This window comes from Mus musculus, chromosome 3, assembly GCF_000001635.26.
Source record: "Mus musculus strain C57BL/6J chromosome 3, GRCm38.p6 C57BL/6J".
NCBI classification, from domain to species: Eukaryota; Metazoa; Chordata; class Mammalia; order Rodentia; family Muridae; genus Mus; species Mus musculus.
Window position 1 is genome coordinate 88,242,448 of NC_000069.6, and position 17,033 is coordinate 88,259,480.

At 52.1% G+C, this 17,033-nt stretch overlaps 1 protein-coding gene across 2 annotated transcripts; it reads right to left on the reverse strand.

Moving 5' to 3' along the window:
- Positions 1-426: 426 nt before the first annotated feature.
- On the reverse strand, positions 427-12,292 carry Rhbg (Rhesus blood group-associated B glycoprotein). 2 transcript variants are annotated; one of them, NM_021375.3, is made up of 10 exons: positions 12,022-12,237; positions 5,830-6,016; positions 5,240-5,390; positions 4,985-5,132; positions 3,368-3,534; positions 2,989-3,126; positions 2,686-2,819; positions 2,078-2,199; positions 1,146-1,219; positions 427-1,001 (listed from the first exon to the last, which is right to left on the reverse strand). In NM_021375.3, exons 1-10 carry the CDS (start codon positions 12,197-12,199, stop codon positions 933-935), a joined length of 1,368 nt encoding a protein of 455 aa, NP_067350.2. In that variant the 5' UTR covers positions 12,200-12,237; the 3' UTR covers positions 427-932. The 2 variants fall into 2 exon arrangements, with proteins under 2 accessions (NP_067350.2, XP_006501889.1); XM_006501826.4 differs by having other exon boundaries at positions 677-1,001; positions 5,953-6,016; positions 12,022-12,292.
- Between the last annotated feature and the right edge of the window lie 4,741 nt (positions 12,293-17,033).

Here is a 17,033-nt window from a genome sequence, read left to right on the forward strand (position 1 = left end):
TACTTTCTGGGTTCCTCCCGCAGAGGGGCCTTAGTTTGGAGGCAGAAGTGTCTGTTGTTGTGCTCAGCTCTTGGCAGAAAGGGCTCCCACCTGCCGAAGGGATGAAGTCGCCAAGAGTGGGATGAGATATGAAGTTTCTGGCATCACCTGAACGGATTTTTGCACGGATGCCTGTGGACCCACATGGAGGCGGCTAGGAAGGTTAGGTGGCAAGGACCTGGGCAAGGCATAGAGGTGGCATCGTCTGTTGGTTTAGAGCGCCCTCTTGTGCTCAAATGAGTCAGCTCAACGCGCGCCCAGCTGCCTTCCTCATCCACAGTCCCAGAACCACATGACCCTGGCCATCGTCAGGACCCGGCCATGAACTGGCATCAGGTGCTGAACTGCTGAGGTTTTGTGGCAGACCACCCTTTAGACGCTCCTTTTGGGCTTCTTCCTATTCTTCCCAGCACTGGAAAGCCAGCTGAGGGAAGGATTTGGGGACAGCATCAGATGGCTGAAGTGGACACAGACATTCTGGACAATAATGCCTCTCCCTGGAGAGGATGGGACTAGTTGGGACATATACAGTAGAATGTGGAGTTCTGTGGACCCAAAGAGGGTTTGTCAACACTAAGGTCTTTGATTGTCACAAGATTTTGGCCTCAGCAGTGAAAGGGAGAGGCGCACACAGGTGTCAGAGTCCTTGGTGATACATTGTTTATCACCCAGCTTCCCACCCAGAGTGGAGCTGGCTTGGGTGACACTGGAACAGAGTAACACTGGTCAATGGGGTGGCAGTCACCTAGGCTGGCTTTGGCCTTTTCTGGCCACAGCTAATGGGGATCTGCCTAGGGGCGGCAGGCTTCCAGGCACAACAGTAACAAAGGCAGAGAAGGCTCTCTTGGCAGGAGCCATTGTCTTCTCTGAGAACAGTCTCACGCTGGCAGCAATTAGGCCCGGGTGTCTGACTCCCCACCCCTCAGAGGCCTCTGGGTCTCAGTCTCCTGCTCTCCAGGTACCTGCAAAGCAGGGAGGGATGAAGAAAAGTTCCAGGGATCTTGAGAAGGAGCCCATAAACAAGGAAAGAGGCAAGTGGTAGCCCAAGGCAAGGCAAGGGAGCAGAGAGGGAGTGTCAAGGGGGACAAACTGTATCGGTGTCTCACCTCCCAGTAAACCTGGTCCTCGAAGCATTGGGAGTCTGGAGGGGAGTCCAGAAAGGGGAGCCGCAGCAGGAGCCCTGGTAGCCACAGGGAAGGGTGTGTAAGGGCCCTTGGTCCCTGCCCAGGGGGGTGGGGGGGAGGTTGTCACCTAGGGCCACAGGTTGATAAGCTTATGGTGAACTCCAGATAGCCAAGGTCTGCGAGTCCACCTTTCTGAGAAGGGAAAGTCCTGCAAGGTGGCTCCACCCCTCAAGTTACCCACAAAGACACCAGCCGGTAGAAGTGAGAGAATTTGCTCATGTCTGCAGCTGTATCGTGATTCAATTGTGAAGTAGAGATGCTCATTTTCTTGTGGCCTTCCACATGGGAAAGGCCTAAGGGACAGTGATCACATGAAGCATGACCCGGGGAACTAGACCATAGAGAGTTTCAGGATGAGGGTGGGTGTGAGTGGGAAGGGATGTTACAGCATCAGGTTTTGTTCTTAAGGCCAGATATCAGGAGGGGATGCCTGACCTAGGGCCAGTGAGCAGACAGCTTCTGTGAAAGGCTTTGAACTCCAGGGTGAGCTAGGCCTCCTTCTTTCTGTCTGCTGCTGCCCAGAGGAGATTTGGGGGTGAGGTGGGGTGTGGGGGAGAACCTGGCCTCTTCCCAGCAGCTGGGGTTAGACTGCCCTCTAGTGGCATAGGGGAGCAACACAAGAACGTCAGCACACAGCCCAGAGAGGAGCCTTCCTTCCCAGTGGCCGGTGTGACCTTAGACCAGTACCTCCTCACTCTGAGGCCATGCTGCCCAGTCACTGACACAGGCAGGTGTTCTGAGAGAATCTTGGTGGAAGTGAGCCTACAGGAAGGGCAAGCATCCCTTGCCCTTCCTCCTGGGTACCCCTCCTTGGGGCTCTTACCTGACATCCTTGCCCAGCTAAAGCCACTCACCTCCAAGGCTGCCACCCACAGAGGCAAACACCAGTGTGACAAACATTCCGAAGAGCTGATACACGGCCTGAGACGTGGCACTCCGCTGACCCTTGGCTATGAGTGGAAACACACTCTGCAGGCTGAAGGGAGACCAGACAGGGAATGATGGATGTGAAACAGGCAGCCAGGGTGTCCTGTGTCACTCGTGCCTGTGGGCAGCCAGAGGGTGTGCAGGGATCCCCAGCGTCTCTCACCCAGGCCTTTGCTCAGTCAGGTTCACTTCAAGTGCTCTCCTGTCCTAAGCCAGCCACCTCCACATACCTGTCAGAACCCAGTCAAAGGTCTCTTTTGCCTGCCCTACTCCTGGCTCACAGTGTGAGATGTAGACCCCAGAGGTCATTACCTCTTGCTGGTCCTGAAGGAATGCTCAGTGCTCTTGAAATTGTTTACTTTATGGCCATCCATGGCCCTGACCAGGAGGTCAGGCCACAGCAGGCCCTCGGTTCTCACCATACTGGTAGGTGAATGGCCAAATGGGTGGATGGGAACAGGTGGAGAGGCTCTTTTTCCCCTTGGCTCTCGAGGAAGAAGAGAGGTCACTTTGGAGAGAATGAGGGAGGACTCACCCATCTCCATAAGCTTCGTGGGTGGCCAGTGCAGCCACTACGACTCCCAGGATGGCCCCCAGGACCCCTGGCATCCCATGGAGGTTGTGAACACCACATGTGTCTTGCAGTTTAAATCTGGATTCAAGGATAGGCTGGAAGATAGGGTGGAGAGTCAGGCTTGGATAAACAGAGTGGATAATCAATCTATCTATCCGTATCCAGAACCTGGTGGAGAAGTAGCAGAAGGTCTGGGAATCCTGAGTCACTGGTCCAGGCTCCTTCCCTCCCATATTTAGTCCCAGTCTTGAAAAGCAACCATACCGTAAAGAACTTATACCCCAGTGTGGAGACAGTCCCAGCCAGGAAGCCAGCTGCCAGCGCCCCAAAGGGTGTCAGCATCATCTCACTTGATGTCCCCACCACAACACCTCCAGCCAGTGCTGCGTTCTGGACGTGGACCTTAAAGGAAAAAACCGCCAAGGTATCTTATAAGACCATCACACCCACACATCCCAGCCATACTCATTTACAGTGGCACCTAGTGCTTCTAGATCCTTCCATCACCTAGCCACCGACTCGCCAGCTTTCATATACTCTCTGCTCCTGATCTAATTCCACTCCCCCGCTTGCAGATAGCGGTTCAGTGCTTGCCCCTGGGTATCCCTTCCCTTGGTCAGGCTCTTCACCCACTTCCCCATACCATGTCCAGTCGTCCATCTCCACTGACAAGGGCTGACAAGGCGAAAGTACTGAGGGTGCTTGCGGTGAGTGAATAGTATGTGTTGACCACGGTCCGATGCTGCCCATCCCCCAGCGCTGTCGGCGCGGAGTTGAAGCTGGGCCAGAAAACCCACAGGAAGATGGTCCCTAAACAAGTGGGTAGCCACGGTGAGCATCTGGTAGTGAGTGGCCCTGCCACCAGGGGGCGCTGCACTACAGGTCCGTCACTACTAAGCAGCCTGTTTGCGCACCAGTTCCTATGGTGAGAGTTGAGAGAGTTAATGTCCCTAAATGTCTGCTTCATGGCCCAGCAGACCTAACTGCTCAAGAAGAGCCTAGAGCAGAGCTCAATAGAACAGTGCATACCTAGCACACACCACACTCTAGCTTTCATCCCCAGCATACCACCTCTCTAAACCAGAAAAAGAAGGGGAGCCAGACAGAGGCTGTTAACAGACAGCAGCTGTGGGCACTCATATATTGGGGGGGGGCTGTACCAACTCAGCTACCTTCTAGAGAAGGTGGCCCCTACAGGCCTCAGGAGTCTGGGCTGGGGTGCAGGAGACTCTGCACTGGGGCAAGAAGCAGATCCCTGCTTTCAAGTCTCTGTGTGTGTTTGTTTGTGTTTTGTTTCTCAAGACAGGATTTCTCTGTGTAGCCCTGGCTATCCTGGAACTCACTCTGTAGACCAGGCTGGCCTCGAACTCAGAGAGCCGCCTGCCTCCCAGGTGCTGGGATTAAAGGTGTGCGCCACCACCTCCAGGTCCTACTTTAAGTCTTCCAGCACTAATCTCAGAGTAGGAAGAAGAAGCAGAGACTCGGCAGGGTGGGCCAGCAGGGCAGGAGCTTGTGTGTGTGACCTGTGTCCTTCACCTTGACTCAAAGTCCTTATGCTGCCTCAGGAAGAGGACATTCACCGCAGTGTCTCATGCTCAGTTCTCAGGCTTCAGACCACCTGAGCCCTCCATCCCCTTCCCGACCCCTTTACCTGGAAGTATCCTGTGTGAAGGGTTGCCAAGGGCAAGGAGGGTTCAGCTGTTTCCCAGTGAGCCTAATGTGGGCAAGGAAATCGAGCCAGCCTTGCTTATGCAAGAGCAGGAACTAAAGGCCAAATTCAACACCCCCAAAGAAGCATGAGCTGCGGATGGCAGGCTGGGAGAGCAGAGAGGCCAGAGGCCAGCAGAGGTGGGACCTGGGGGAAACAGGCCCTACTGTTCCCTGGGGGTGATCCAGGGCCCCGACTTTCTGCCTGACAATGTGGGGGCTTGGGGGCTATGAGGAGAAGCAGGGTCAAGCACCGGCAGGGCCACGGAAGAGGAAGGACTTTGCAGGGGTGAGGAATAGCTCCAAACACATGGGCTGCGTAGCCCAAGAAAGTTTCAAGTAGGACTGAGGTGAACTTGGGAAAACCCCAGGGCCTGGTATGGACATATGTGTACCCCAGTACTGGGTCATAAGTTAGGGGCAGAGATGAGCACAGATCTCAGGCCCTCAGGACACAAGTTAGAAGGACCCAAAGCATGCCTGGCAGTGCCAGAAGACCTTGCTAAGGCAGGGTGCTCTGTAGCCCCCACCACGTCTCCCCAGCAGGCCTCACCGATCATGGCAAAGAGGTCAGAGTTGTAGACAGAGCTCTGGCGATGCCTGCTCTTCTCCAGCTGGGATCTGTAGAGGACCCATGAGAGGAACAGCCCGAAGTAGGCCCCAAATGTGTGAATTGTCATGGACCCTCCAGCATCTCTCACCTGGAGAGAAGATAGAGGCGGTGAGGCAGCCCCCTGCTCTCCATCCACCTCTCCGATCTCAGAGCTGGACGGACACCCAGGTCTCACCCACTCCTAGCCAGACTTACCCCCAGGAGACTGAGTAGTATAAACTCGTTGACGCTAAACAGCACTGCCTCCAGTAGAGCCATTAGCAGCAGCTGGGCTGGCCCAGTCTTGCCCAGAACAGCCCCGAAAGAGATGAGCACAGCTCCCGCGCAGAAGTCAGCGTTGATCAAACTGCAGTCAGATAGGGTGGGAGGGGTGGAAGGAACATGGTTCCAGGCCCCGTCAGGCAGAGGGGTGTGGTGTGGGGCATGCAGGGCAGGGTGAGGAGAGTCAGTGCTGGGGCACCTCCCACTGCGTATCCGGTGAATACCACCCACCCTTGGAGAGGGAGGAGCAGCCCTTGTGAAGTGATGGGCAAGGCCCACTCTAGGTTGAAACAGTAGCAGGTAGGGGCAGCCATTCTTCACTGGCTGCCTGTCCTCCTAGGAGCTTCGGTGTCAGAGGCCTAATGGGAGGGGTGTATGAGTGTCTTCGGGGACACAGGTCAGACAATGAGGACAGACAGTGGCCTGGAGAGGGTGGCTATGGGGCAGAGTGGAGGTCAGGGCTCGCGCTGGCATCCTTTGGAGAGTGGGGTCTTAGGGGAAGCCAGGGGCTCACTAGTGCCCACCTCTCCACGCCAACATGGATGTGGCCACCGTGGAAAGAGTGGAGGAAGCCTTGGAGCAGTGTGGCCCACTGCAGGGTGAGGCTGGCCACGAGGAAGGTAAAGCCCACACTGCTGAAGCCGTACCGCTGTAGAAAGACCATGAGGAAGCCAAAGCCCACGAAGACCATGACGTGCACATCCTGGAAGCCTGCGGAGACAGAGGCAGCCAAGGGGCGGCATGAGGCCTGCTCTGGTGTGTTCACACCCACCAGCCAACAGATGCCACTCCAGTGCCTGGCTCCTGCGGACAGGACTGCCTTGAAGCAGTACCAGGCTTGTAGAATTCCCCAGGCATAACAGCCTCCCACCAGGAGCGGCGGCCGGAACAAAGCATTCAGCCTGGAGCAGCAGGGTCAGGCCGTCCTTGTTATCCCTGCTCAGAGAAGGAGCTAGAACACCCTGCTCCATCCAGCATCCGCTCACCTACCTGGCCTATCTGCTCGCCCAAGGAGTAGGAAGGAGTCAGTTCTCCCTGCTGTTGCAGCCCTGTCTCCTCAATATACAAGATTCTCCTTCCTCCTTCTGCGTCCGGTATGTCCCTCTTCTCAGGTGTGTGTGCACAGGTGTGAGAGTGTGTGTGTGTGTGTGTGTGTGTGTGTGTGTGCTCTTATGTGTGTGCTCTGCCTCATACGCAGGGCCCCTCCGTGAACCTGGACCTCACCAACATGACCAGAGGAGACAGCCAGCAAGCCCCAGTGTCTGTCCCTCTCTGCCCACTGTGCTGACATCATGAACGAGCCTTGCTATGCCTGACATCTACTTGTTTGCTGAGAATCTGAGCTCAGATCCTAATACTCACCCAGCAAGCACTTCACCTACTGAGCCATGTCCCTCACCCCAGGGAAGCCCTTCTTGACGTCTAACTTTCATCTCTCATCTTTCAAAATCCCGATTTTAAGATTCAAAATAAAAATCATTTAGGAAACGGCTTTGAATTGTTAACAGGAACTGAGGAACACCACCCCACCCCCACACACAAAGGAACTGGAGGCAGGGCTACTGTGTTGTACAGCTCAGTATGGTGATCCCCCTACCCCCTACAATGGCCTGTACATCATGAAGCCGCCCTCAGGAGAAAGGAGTGCCTTTCCCTTTGTTTCTTTCTATACTTTGAGTTTTTTATGTTATACATCACACTTGTTCTGTTGAGACAGGGTCACATCGTGTAGTCCAGCTGACCTCAGATGTTGGATGTCCTGCCTCAAACTCCCAAGTGTTTTGCTCACAGCATGGGGACCATGTGTGGCCAGTTTCACTTGAACTGTCCAGCATTTCAGCGGGGTTTCTGTCCAGGAAGATGTGGGGCCTTTTCTGTTGGCTTTCTGCCAGTACAAATAATACAATTATACTGAAAATAATATTTATACAGATAATTTGTTGAGTAATTAGTTATATAGAACCAGCATGAAGAGAGCTGGGAGACAGGTAGCAAACAAATACTTTGTGGGTAAAGCCTTGGCCACCTGGGTTGGAGAGATGGCTCAGCGATTAAGAGCGCTGACTGCTATTCTGAAGGCCGTGAGTTCAAATCCCAGCAACCACATTATGGCTCACAACCATCCATAATGAGATATGATGCCCTTTTCTAGGGGTCTGAAGACAGCTACAGTGTGCTCATATACATAAAGTAAATAAATCTTTAAATAAAATCATGAACAAGGCCAGGTGTGGTGATGCACATCTTTTTCTAATCCTAGCACTTGGGAGTCAGAGATAGGCTGATCTCTCTGAGTTCAAATCCAGCCTGGTTTACTCAGTGAGTTCATTTCAGGACAGCCATGGCTATATAATGAGAGTGTCTCAACAAACAAACAAACAAACAGAAACAAGCAAAGACAAAACCCACCAGTAGAACACCGGTGGGAGGGCCCTTTCTGTAAACGTCTGGGAATGAGTGGCACCAGGCCTTCTTACTCTCCAGACTCCCTCCTTTCGTACTCTACTTGAGGAATTTCTCTTCTCTAAGGCTGAGAAATGTCACTTGCCTGAGAATTTCTGTTTCCCACCTGCAAGCAACAGATGTGCAGAGCATCTGCAGACAGGGCTCTAGAGTGCAGCTGCCCCCCGGGAAGTCAGTTCCAGCTCTCAAGGGTGGTGAATCAGAGCCTGCACAGGGAGGCTGCTGGCTCTGAGGAGAACCCACGTTCATGTTGACCTTTTCTCTTGGCCACTTGGGAGCTGGAAGCTGTAGTGAAGCTTCGGCTGTCATGCATCCATACTTCCAAGATTCTCTCTTTGGATATCTAGCTTCGTTTCTCTGCTTGTCTTTCCTCGTGCAAGTTCTCTATCCAAATTGGCAACCCCAAATGCTCCAGAACCACAAAGTTTTTAAACATCAGCGTGATGCAGTAGTGGAAAATTACACACACACACACACACACACACACACACACACACACACCCCTCATCTAATGGGCTTTACTCAAAACGCAGGCTCACTACTCAGGCTTCATGAAGTCACCTTCAGGCTATTTGTATATGTGGTGTATGTTGGGTATCAGTGGAATACTTGTCTAGACATGAGTTCCATCCTCAAGGTATTTCATTATGCATATATAAACATGCCCCCAACCCAAAACACTTTGGCTCCAAGAATTTTCATAATGAAATTCAACTTGTATTCATTTTTATCATGGATGACCCTGAATCTCTCTTAGGAAGAGGCAGATTCTCAGGCCCGTGTTTTGTGTTATTTGGTCTTGAGATGCACGAAAGCTGAAAACTGCTACTGAACTTTGGGGTGCAAATAGGATCCCTGAGAGAAGCTAAAGCTTTTGTTGTTTTGGAGCTGAGAACAGGACCAGAGAATCTAGAGGCACCTTGCTCACTCCTGCAACTGGGATCTGTAGCCCCATGGGCTTCAGGGAGTGTGGTCTGGAGGCCTCTGGCACTCCAAAATGGACTGCCACACCCCCAGTGCCTGCTCCTCAGGGTCACCCACATCATACACACAACAGAAAGGAGAGACACACTTAGAACTCAGCCAGAACCTGCATTCTTTTTCTGTTTTTGTTTGTTTGCTTTTGTTTTAAACAGGGCCTCACTACATGGCTCTGGCTGTCCTGGAACTCACTATGTAGACCAGGCTAGCCTAAAACTCACAGAGATCCCAAGTGCTGGGATTAAAGGCGTGTGCCAACACGCCAGGATAGCTTACAGTCTTTCAGAATCCCTGTCCTTTTCCCTTGTTCAAACATGGAAAAGGAAACTCTTTCTGTTCTTGTCCAAGGACAGTCAGAAACCATAGGGGGCTGGGCGGCATGCCTCAAAGACCATTCATGCAGGAACTTCTCTCAACTGCTCTGAGCTTGTTTTAAATGCTTCTGTTTGCACTGAAAACTCAATCCCAGCCAGGCATGGTGGCACACACTTGTGATTCTGCCATGCAAAAGAGGGATGAGAAGGCCAAGGCCAGACTTAACTACACAGTGAGTCTGAGGCCAGCCTGGGCTTATGATACCCAGTCTCAGGTGAGACAAATAAAGTTCTGAGGGGCCACCAGTGCCCACCTTCCCTCTCCAGCTTCCTTCTGACAGGGCAAAACCTTAGCAAAACTAGGGCTGCCATTCCAGCATCTACACACACCTGACCCTGTGACCTTGGACACGTGACCTCTCTAAGCCTTGGGTGCTTCCTCTGGAAAGGGCAGCTATAAAGTGTGAAGAGGAGAAGAGTGGGAGCTGCCATCTCAGAGCCTCTTCCAACCCCAGCTTCCAGAAAACAGGCTGAATCCTCCCAGGCAGGCCACCATCCCAGTCTCCACCTCTCCTAAGATAGTCCCAAGTCTGTCTGGGTCAAGTCCCTGTTGGGAGTCAGGCCTCTCCTGAGGGCCTCTGTAGGTTTTCAGAACCCTTTCTCTCACTGGGCTGCTCTCTGGCTCTTCCCCCTCCCCCCTTTTTGTTTTTGTTTTTTGAGACAGGGTTTCTCTGTGTAGCCCTGGCTGTCCTGGAAATCACTTTGTAGACCAGGCTGGCCTCGAACTCAGAGATCCGCCTGCCTCTGCCTCCTGAGTGCTGGGATTAAAGACACATGCCACCACCGCCCCACCTTTCCCTTATTTTGAATCACTGGCTTTGTAGAATGAGAGGTACTTGTAGGCAGGGTACAATGTTTCAAGCCGGTATCCCCAGGACTTGGGAAACTGAGACAGGAGGATGGTAAGTCTGAGACTGACCTGGTTTCTTTGTGAGACCCTGCCTAAAAGATAAGGCAAACTGGGGTAACCTGAACATGGCAGAACTTCCAGAAGGAGAACCAAGAGGCCTGGCTCTTGTCCCACTCTTTTTGTGACTTGCTATGTGATCTTGGGTAGGTGAGTGACCTTCCTGGCTCTCTGTTCACATCTGATCTGAGAGACGTAGCCTACAGAATCCTAGGGCCCTTCCCGTCCTATCTATCTGAGGGAGACATCGCCATCTCCTGACAGCCCCCTTAGGGTAACCATGCCTGCGACCTTGGCCTGTCAATACTCACCGAAGATTCTTTTCATCTTCTGAATCAGAGGGTGGTTTCTACCCGCCCTCTGGCCTTGACCCTTTCCTCTGGACACAGGGACAGGTGAGTACCCGGCTCATCAAAGCACAGGCTTTAGAGACCTCACATCTCCCTCCTGCCCAGCTTTCCCCAAACAGTAGGCTCAAAGTTCACAGAGGTCAATACTGGGGCAGGGAGGCAGTAAATCTGCCATGGTCCTTGCTGCCCTCTTGGGAAGGAGAGCCCAGCACTGCCTCTGCTGTAAAAGGCAGGATTCTGCGCTTTGGAACAAACAGGGCCAGGGGCTCTAAGAGAAGCTGTTTCGGACCCTCTTAGACAACCAAAACTCACCTCCTTCACCTGCCTGGCTCATTTCCTCTCAACCCCCAGCTCTGTGGACAGTGAGTGTCCATCAGTATAGGGCCGGCTTTAGGGCTTTGGTTTTGATTCTAGCTTCTCTGAGGCCTGAATGCTGCCAATCCCTGCCACAACTAGGAATGAACTGTGGAGACGGAGGTGCTGTGGTTGTTTGGGGGGTCTGGTGCTTCCTGGCACAGTTCAAAGTCTCCCTTAGCCCTTTATGTCCCCATTGCTGGGAAAGGGCAGGGTGAGGTGGGGACAGCCTGTCAACAGCTCAGCGGCAGAAAGTGGGTTTAATAGCCTTGTTGCTTTTTGCATGCCCTTCAAACAGACATTTTCCCTCACTCCTTTTTGGTGTTTGTTTGTTTGTTTGTTTGTTCGTTTGAGACAGAGTTTTGTTAGCTCAATCTGGTCTCAGATTCACAGTGTGGCTGAGGCTGGTTTTGAACTCCAGATCATCCCTCCTCCACTACTGGAGCACTGAGATTACAGGCACAAACCATCACCCCCAGCTTCTTCCTGGCACTTGGATGAGGAACTGGAACTAGAGAAGGTTGACTTGGGCATTAGAGGGAGGGGCAGTGTGCTTGGTCCCAGATGTCCAGTGCCTCAGTTACAACCTCGAAGGAAATGCTCTGTCTCCATGAGGGGGTTAACTCCCTGTCCAGAACCTTGTCAGGAGGCAAATGGTCAGTGGTCAAGTTTATGATGTGTAAGCGCTATTCTAGCTGTGCGATCCTTGGTGGGTGATAATGGGCACCCCGCAGCCACCTTAAACTGTGAGATGAGATAATAGTGCAGCACCGAGCACAGCCCTAGCCCGCCTCACACTGGCCTTGAAACTGGCAAATGGGTCCAGGGTCCTCTCACTCTCAAACCTGGAGTGTTTGTGCTGAAACCAATCTTCGACGCCTGAACATGTGGGAATTTCACACCTAGTTCTCCCTCGTCTCCTCTGGCACCCTACCTGGCAGTCCCACCAAGATTCTCTTTCCTGTGGTCAAGCTGGACTCCTAGACAAAGTCAAATTAGCCCCAACGGAAGGTGAGACAGTAGCTAACACTGGGGCCACTTACAACTGGATTGAAGCCCCAGCTCCCCTTACTGTCTGACCCTGACTCTGACTGAGCCTTACCTCTCCTCAGCCTGAGATAGAGCATGTGCCATCCCCAGCAGTGCCTGGAACAAGAGGGACACTAGAGAAAGGGGACTATTTTAAAGCCCCGGCAGTCATCTTGGTGGCAGGAGTACCCATCAACGCCCTTCCCTACACACCCGGGACTTAGAGGCTTTGCTTCCCACGCCCTCGCCCGCACTCACTTGGGTAGCGAAAGTAAAACTCGTTGTCCACGTTACTGTGGTTGCCCCAGTGCCACAGGGCAGCGTCGGTTTCGTGGTTGTACCGGACAAAGATAGCAAAGAGGAGGGCAGTGGCGCCTTGGAAGAGCAGGCACAGCAGCGGCAGGACCAGGCGCCGGTGGCGGGGAACGCGGGCCATGAACGCGGCTGTGTTCTCCCGGTCTCCGGCAGGGCAGTGCCGGCCAAGCTGACTCCTGCCACCGCAAAGGTGAGGCCCCGCCCCCCGGAGGCCGTGCTGCTCCTTGGGGAGCCCCACCCCTCAGCTCGAGGTTGGCAGGGATTAGCCCCGCAGGTCAGGTCCTGTTTCCCATGGCCCCGCTGAGGCACCGGTGATGTGTGAGCTTCCCCAACTGTGCCCCAGCTGCCAGAGGGTGGAGAGAGGGGGAAAGGTACTCGCCCCTTTAAACCTGGTGTGAGAGATTGGCATCCAAGAAGCTAGTATCCTTTAAAGGTCCTACCTGGTTTCCCTCGGTTAATAGGAAGGAATCGGATTAATGCTGAGATCTTCCGTTGCCTGGCTGTAGAGATAAACCAGATGGCCCCTCTCAGAAGCAGTTGCCTCTACCACTCTACCACCTTTGTTGTTGTTGTTGTTGTTGTTAAAGATGTATTTAGTTATTTTATGAGTACACTGCCATTCTTTTTAGACACACCAGAAGAGATCATCAGATCCCATTACAGATGGTTGTGAGCCATCAAGTGGTTGCTGGGAATTGAACTCAGGACCTCTGGAAGAGCAGTGGGTGCTCTTAACTGCTGAGCCATCTCTCGGGCCCCAGCCTCTACCACCTTAAGTTGAGCTGAGATTACAGCTCCAACAGCCATGGTCCCTGAAGGACTCTAGCCGGTAGGGACACTGGTACTCTTGGTTCTGAAACCTGCAGTCCACAGGTGCAGGGACAGTAGGATAGCTTGCTAACCCTCTGCTCATTGTCCAGTTCTTCCACTGTCTCAGCAGGGACCTGAGCCTCTGCCCCTGCCTTTTTTGTGGACTTGGGAGGACACCTGGATTCTAGCTGTCTGGTTTCCTGTGCCAAGGGTCCAGCCAGGCACATGAAAGACCAGAGATCAGCCTCTGGTGACACAGCTCCCAGCTGGTCCATGTGGGCCCTGTCCAGAGACTCTCCATCACTCTTCAGTCAGCAGGAAGGTTAAGCATAAAGACTCAGCATCTATGGGTCACCCCCTGCGGGGGCCATCTCCTGTCCCAGGTGTGACTCCTGAGCCCTGCTTGGTGTCAGTAGTTGCTTGGGTGGTTCCAGCAGGTCTGGGAGGAAGAGCCTTCTATACCCCCAGAACTAGAGAAAGGGGAAGAGAGAGCTGTGGTCTGATTTTAACCTCCTCTTAACTCCATACCTCCCTTCATCTACAACTCCTCCAGGGCCTGACTTCCCCCTTTTCTCTTCTTCATTCATTCACTCAATAAATACTCATGTAGTGTCTACCCTGGGCTAGGTCCTAGGGTTGGAACCAGATAGTCTAGTACAAGGATATAACGGGCTTAGGCCCTGAAGGTCCCAGCCTAGCAGATGTTAGCTCTTCAATCGCTGAGTCAGGGGAGGGCTTCAGAAGTTCCTTTGGAAAGACAGAAGAACTGGGCCAACATATGGTCAGCATATGGGACGTTCACTCCCTTGTAAGGCGTGACCTTGAAGTGTTAACACTGTGTGACAGACACCAGCCGGTATTCTTTCTGGTCCAATACAGCAAGACCCTGAAAAGCTTTGCTAAGGCTCCCCCGCCTGTCTGCTTCCTGAGAAGACTCTCTAACCCACCATCCATCAAGCATTAGTCCTGGCTCTGTTGATCACTTGCTGAGATCTGGCCCTTGGTTCCCCCTCCTAGGATCCTGTGAAGTGATGGGCTTCGTGTCTCACTCCTTTCTCAACTGCAGGCCTCTGAGGGACGTCTGTATCACCAGTCTCCGTCTGTCTAGTCTTGAGATCTGCCCAATCTTTGACTTTCCATCTCTGGTGTCCAGTCATGACTGGCCAAGCATTTAAAGCCAGGGGGAGTTGGTGTCTCCTGCTTGCCATGGCCCGGCCTGTGCAGGTTGTCCCTGGAGAATTGAGTGTCTGAGGTTACTGAGTAACTCAGGGTTGCTCCAGGATGCTCTCTGCCAAGGCCACCCACTTCCTCTCCCTGCTGCCTTGGTTCGGGTTCTAGGAGCTGTTGTCGCTGTTAGTCTCACCGACCATCTCTGGTGTGCTTAGGGGGCAAACACAAGAGCCAGCAAAGCTACAGTCATACAGACACCCCGCCATCCTTCCTTCCTTCCCCTCTCCCTCCTTCTCTTCCTTCCTTCCTTCTTCATATCTATACTGTGTGACCTCAGGCAGATTATTGAGTGCCCTTTGAGCCCCAGTTTCCTTGTCTGTGAGTGAGAATAATAACATCTCCCACAAGGACTCCAGATAATTCCTATAGATGGCTGGCACTGTGGCAAGCACTCCACAGATGTGGTGATTAATTTCATCTGATTGGCTAAGCAAGGTCAGTAAATGGGTCACAGCTTCAACACTCTGAGGCTCAAGAAGCGGAACCAGGCAGCTATTGATCCCATGCAGATAGCAGGAGCTGGGAGCCTTGTGGGGCTAGCATAGGCATAACCCCCTGTTCCCACAATTTTTTCTTTGGAGACAAGGTCTTAAGTGGCTTAGGCTGGCTTTGGATTTAGGATCCTCCTGCCTCCACTTCCCAGGACTAGGAGCCCAGGATCCCAGGCATAAGACATCACATCACTGGATTATTTTTTATTTATTTTATTGAGACAGTCTCAAGAGATAATCCAACCTGGCTTCAAAGTGAAGGCAATCTTCCTGCCTCCGCCTCCCAAGTGCTGGGATTAAAGGTATGTGGTAACATCCCAGGTACACACAGTAAAAAGATTTGTTTTTATTTTATGTATGTGAGCACACTGTAGCTGTCTTCAGACACACAAGAAGAAGGCATCAGATTCTATTACAGATGGCTGTGAGCCACTATGTGGTTGCTGGGAATTGAACTCAGGACCTTTGGAAGAGGAGTCAGTGCTCTCAACTGCTAAGCCACACTGTTCTTAAGCAGTGTAGGCAGAGGAAGAACTTTCTTTCGTTCAACAAACACATATTGAGCACTTACTGTGTGCCAGCCACCACATTAGACCTTGGGGATATAACAGACCAAGGTCTAGCTGGTGCTCTGGAAAGGGTGTATCAGGGGAGGTGAGCAGACAAGTCATAGTCCAAAGTGCTATGATGGAGAGGCACTCCTAACCTGGGACTCTGGTCAGAGGAAGCAGTAGCTGTGAAGGGCAGTTCCTTTTTACCCCAGCTCTCTCCTGCGAGAACAGCAAAAAGGCTATGCCAGAGAGCTCATCTCTTCCCATGTTCTAGCTGGATGAACCCCAGACTTCAATCTTGCCCAAACCAACAGCCACTGTGCCACTGTCCAAACAGAGTACTGTCACATGTACACATTACATATCAAACCAAGGCAGGACAAAAATGGAAAGGCCATTTCTCTCTAGCGGTTTTCCATGTTAGCCTCTGTTAAGTTTGTCCTGGGCTTTAGGACCTTAGCCAGTAAAAATGCTTGCCTTAGGTCCCAGGAGGAAGCCTGATGTGGAAGATAGACATCTTTAATGCCAGCACTCTATAGCAGATGAGGGATGGAGACAGGAGAAGCATCCGGAAACTCACAGAGCAACGATCGTGGTCTGTACAGACACAGTATGAAACAACCAACCTCAGCAAAGTGGAAGGAAGGAGACTCCAGACCTCAGAGTTGTCCCTGGCCCCTCCATGAGTGCTCACCCTCACACAGAAATACAGTTTTTATAAAAAGTTTGCCTCAGTCAGATTACTCACTGTGTCATGCTTAACTGGGGAAAAAGACCTTTTCCATTCATTTCTTCATTTAATACCTTTTCATATCTTGTTTATTTCTTCTTCCCTTCCCCACTTAGTTCTTCATTTAATACACTCCGTTTGAACAGCTGCCTCATGTTGGGCATCGGGCTCAAGTCCTGGGAGACTGTCTCCACACTCAACACGACCAAACACAATGCTGAGTTTTCAGGATGAAGCTGAACAAGAGTAGATCAAGCTTCTAAGGTCCAACAGTGGCCCTGATTCTGTGGTTTAAAATGATGGTAATGGCTCAGGTGAAGGGTTGCTGCGAAGCCTGGCGGATGGCCTGAGTTCAATCCCTTGGACCCACATGGGGAGTGGAGAGAACCAACTCTCACAAACTGTCCCCTCATCTCCAAAAACACACTGCACATGCAATAAGTAAATGTAATTTTTTTTAATTTAAAAAAGAATAGCCCCAATTAATCTAAAAACCAGAGGCACATGAAGCATAAGAGCTTAAGAGCTTTGTGTTCCTGCTGGGGGTGGTGTGGGTGGTGCCTGGGCGGGAGAGCACTTTGCTGACTATGGTTTGAGCCTCAGTCTCCTTGTGCACTATACAGACAGACTGACAGGTATGATCCTGGGCCTTGTCGATGGGCTGGTGACCAAAGCCTGGCCGTGCCTACTACTCATGCTATTGAAGAAAGGGAAATGAGTTGGATGGCTGTTTCTATTTATTTCTCCTGCTGTTAGCTTGCTGGGATGTGGACAACTGGGCCTCAGTTTCATTTTTGGAGACTGGGTGTTACTAAGTAAAGTAGCCTTGGCTGGCCTGGAAGTCACTTTTTTAGACTAGGCTGACCTTGGATTCAGAGATCTGCCTGCCTGTCTCCTGAATACCAGTTTTGTGGGGTTTTGGATTTTTTTGTTTGTTTGGTTTTTGTTTGGCTTTGGGTTTTTTTTTTTTTGTTTATTGTTTATTGTTTTTGTTTTTGAGACAGTACTTCTCTGTGTAGCTCTGGTCGTCCTTGAACCCACTCTATAGACCAGGCTGGCCTCGAACTCAGAGATCTGCCCACCTTTGCCTCTTCCCAAGTGCTGGGACTAAAGGTGTGCGCCACCAGGGCCCTGTGCTTTTGT

What these genes read in the sequence shown, in the direction of transcription:
- Rhbg (NM_021375.3), bottom strand. Translation starts at nt 12,199, where the DNA reads ATGGCCCGCGTTCCCCGCCACCGGCGCCTGGTCCTGCCGCTGCTGTGC. An exon ending in TGGGGTATAAGTTCTTTACG is followed by an intron (nt 2,820 to 2,988) that starts GTATGGTTGCTT and finishes CCTATCTTCCAG; the next exon opens with CCTATCCTTGAATCCAGATT. An exon ending in TGTGGGTGGCAGCCTTGGAG is followed by an intron (nt 1,220 to 2,077) that starts GTGAGTGGCTTT and finishes TGTGGCTACCAG; the next exon opens with GGCTCCTGCTGCGGCTCCCC.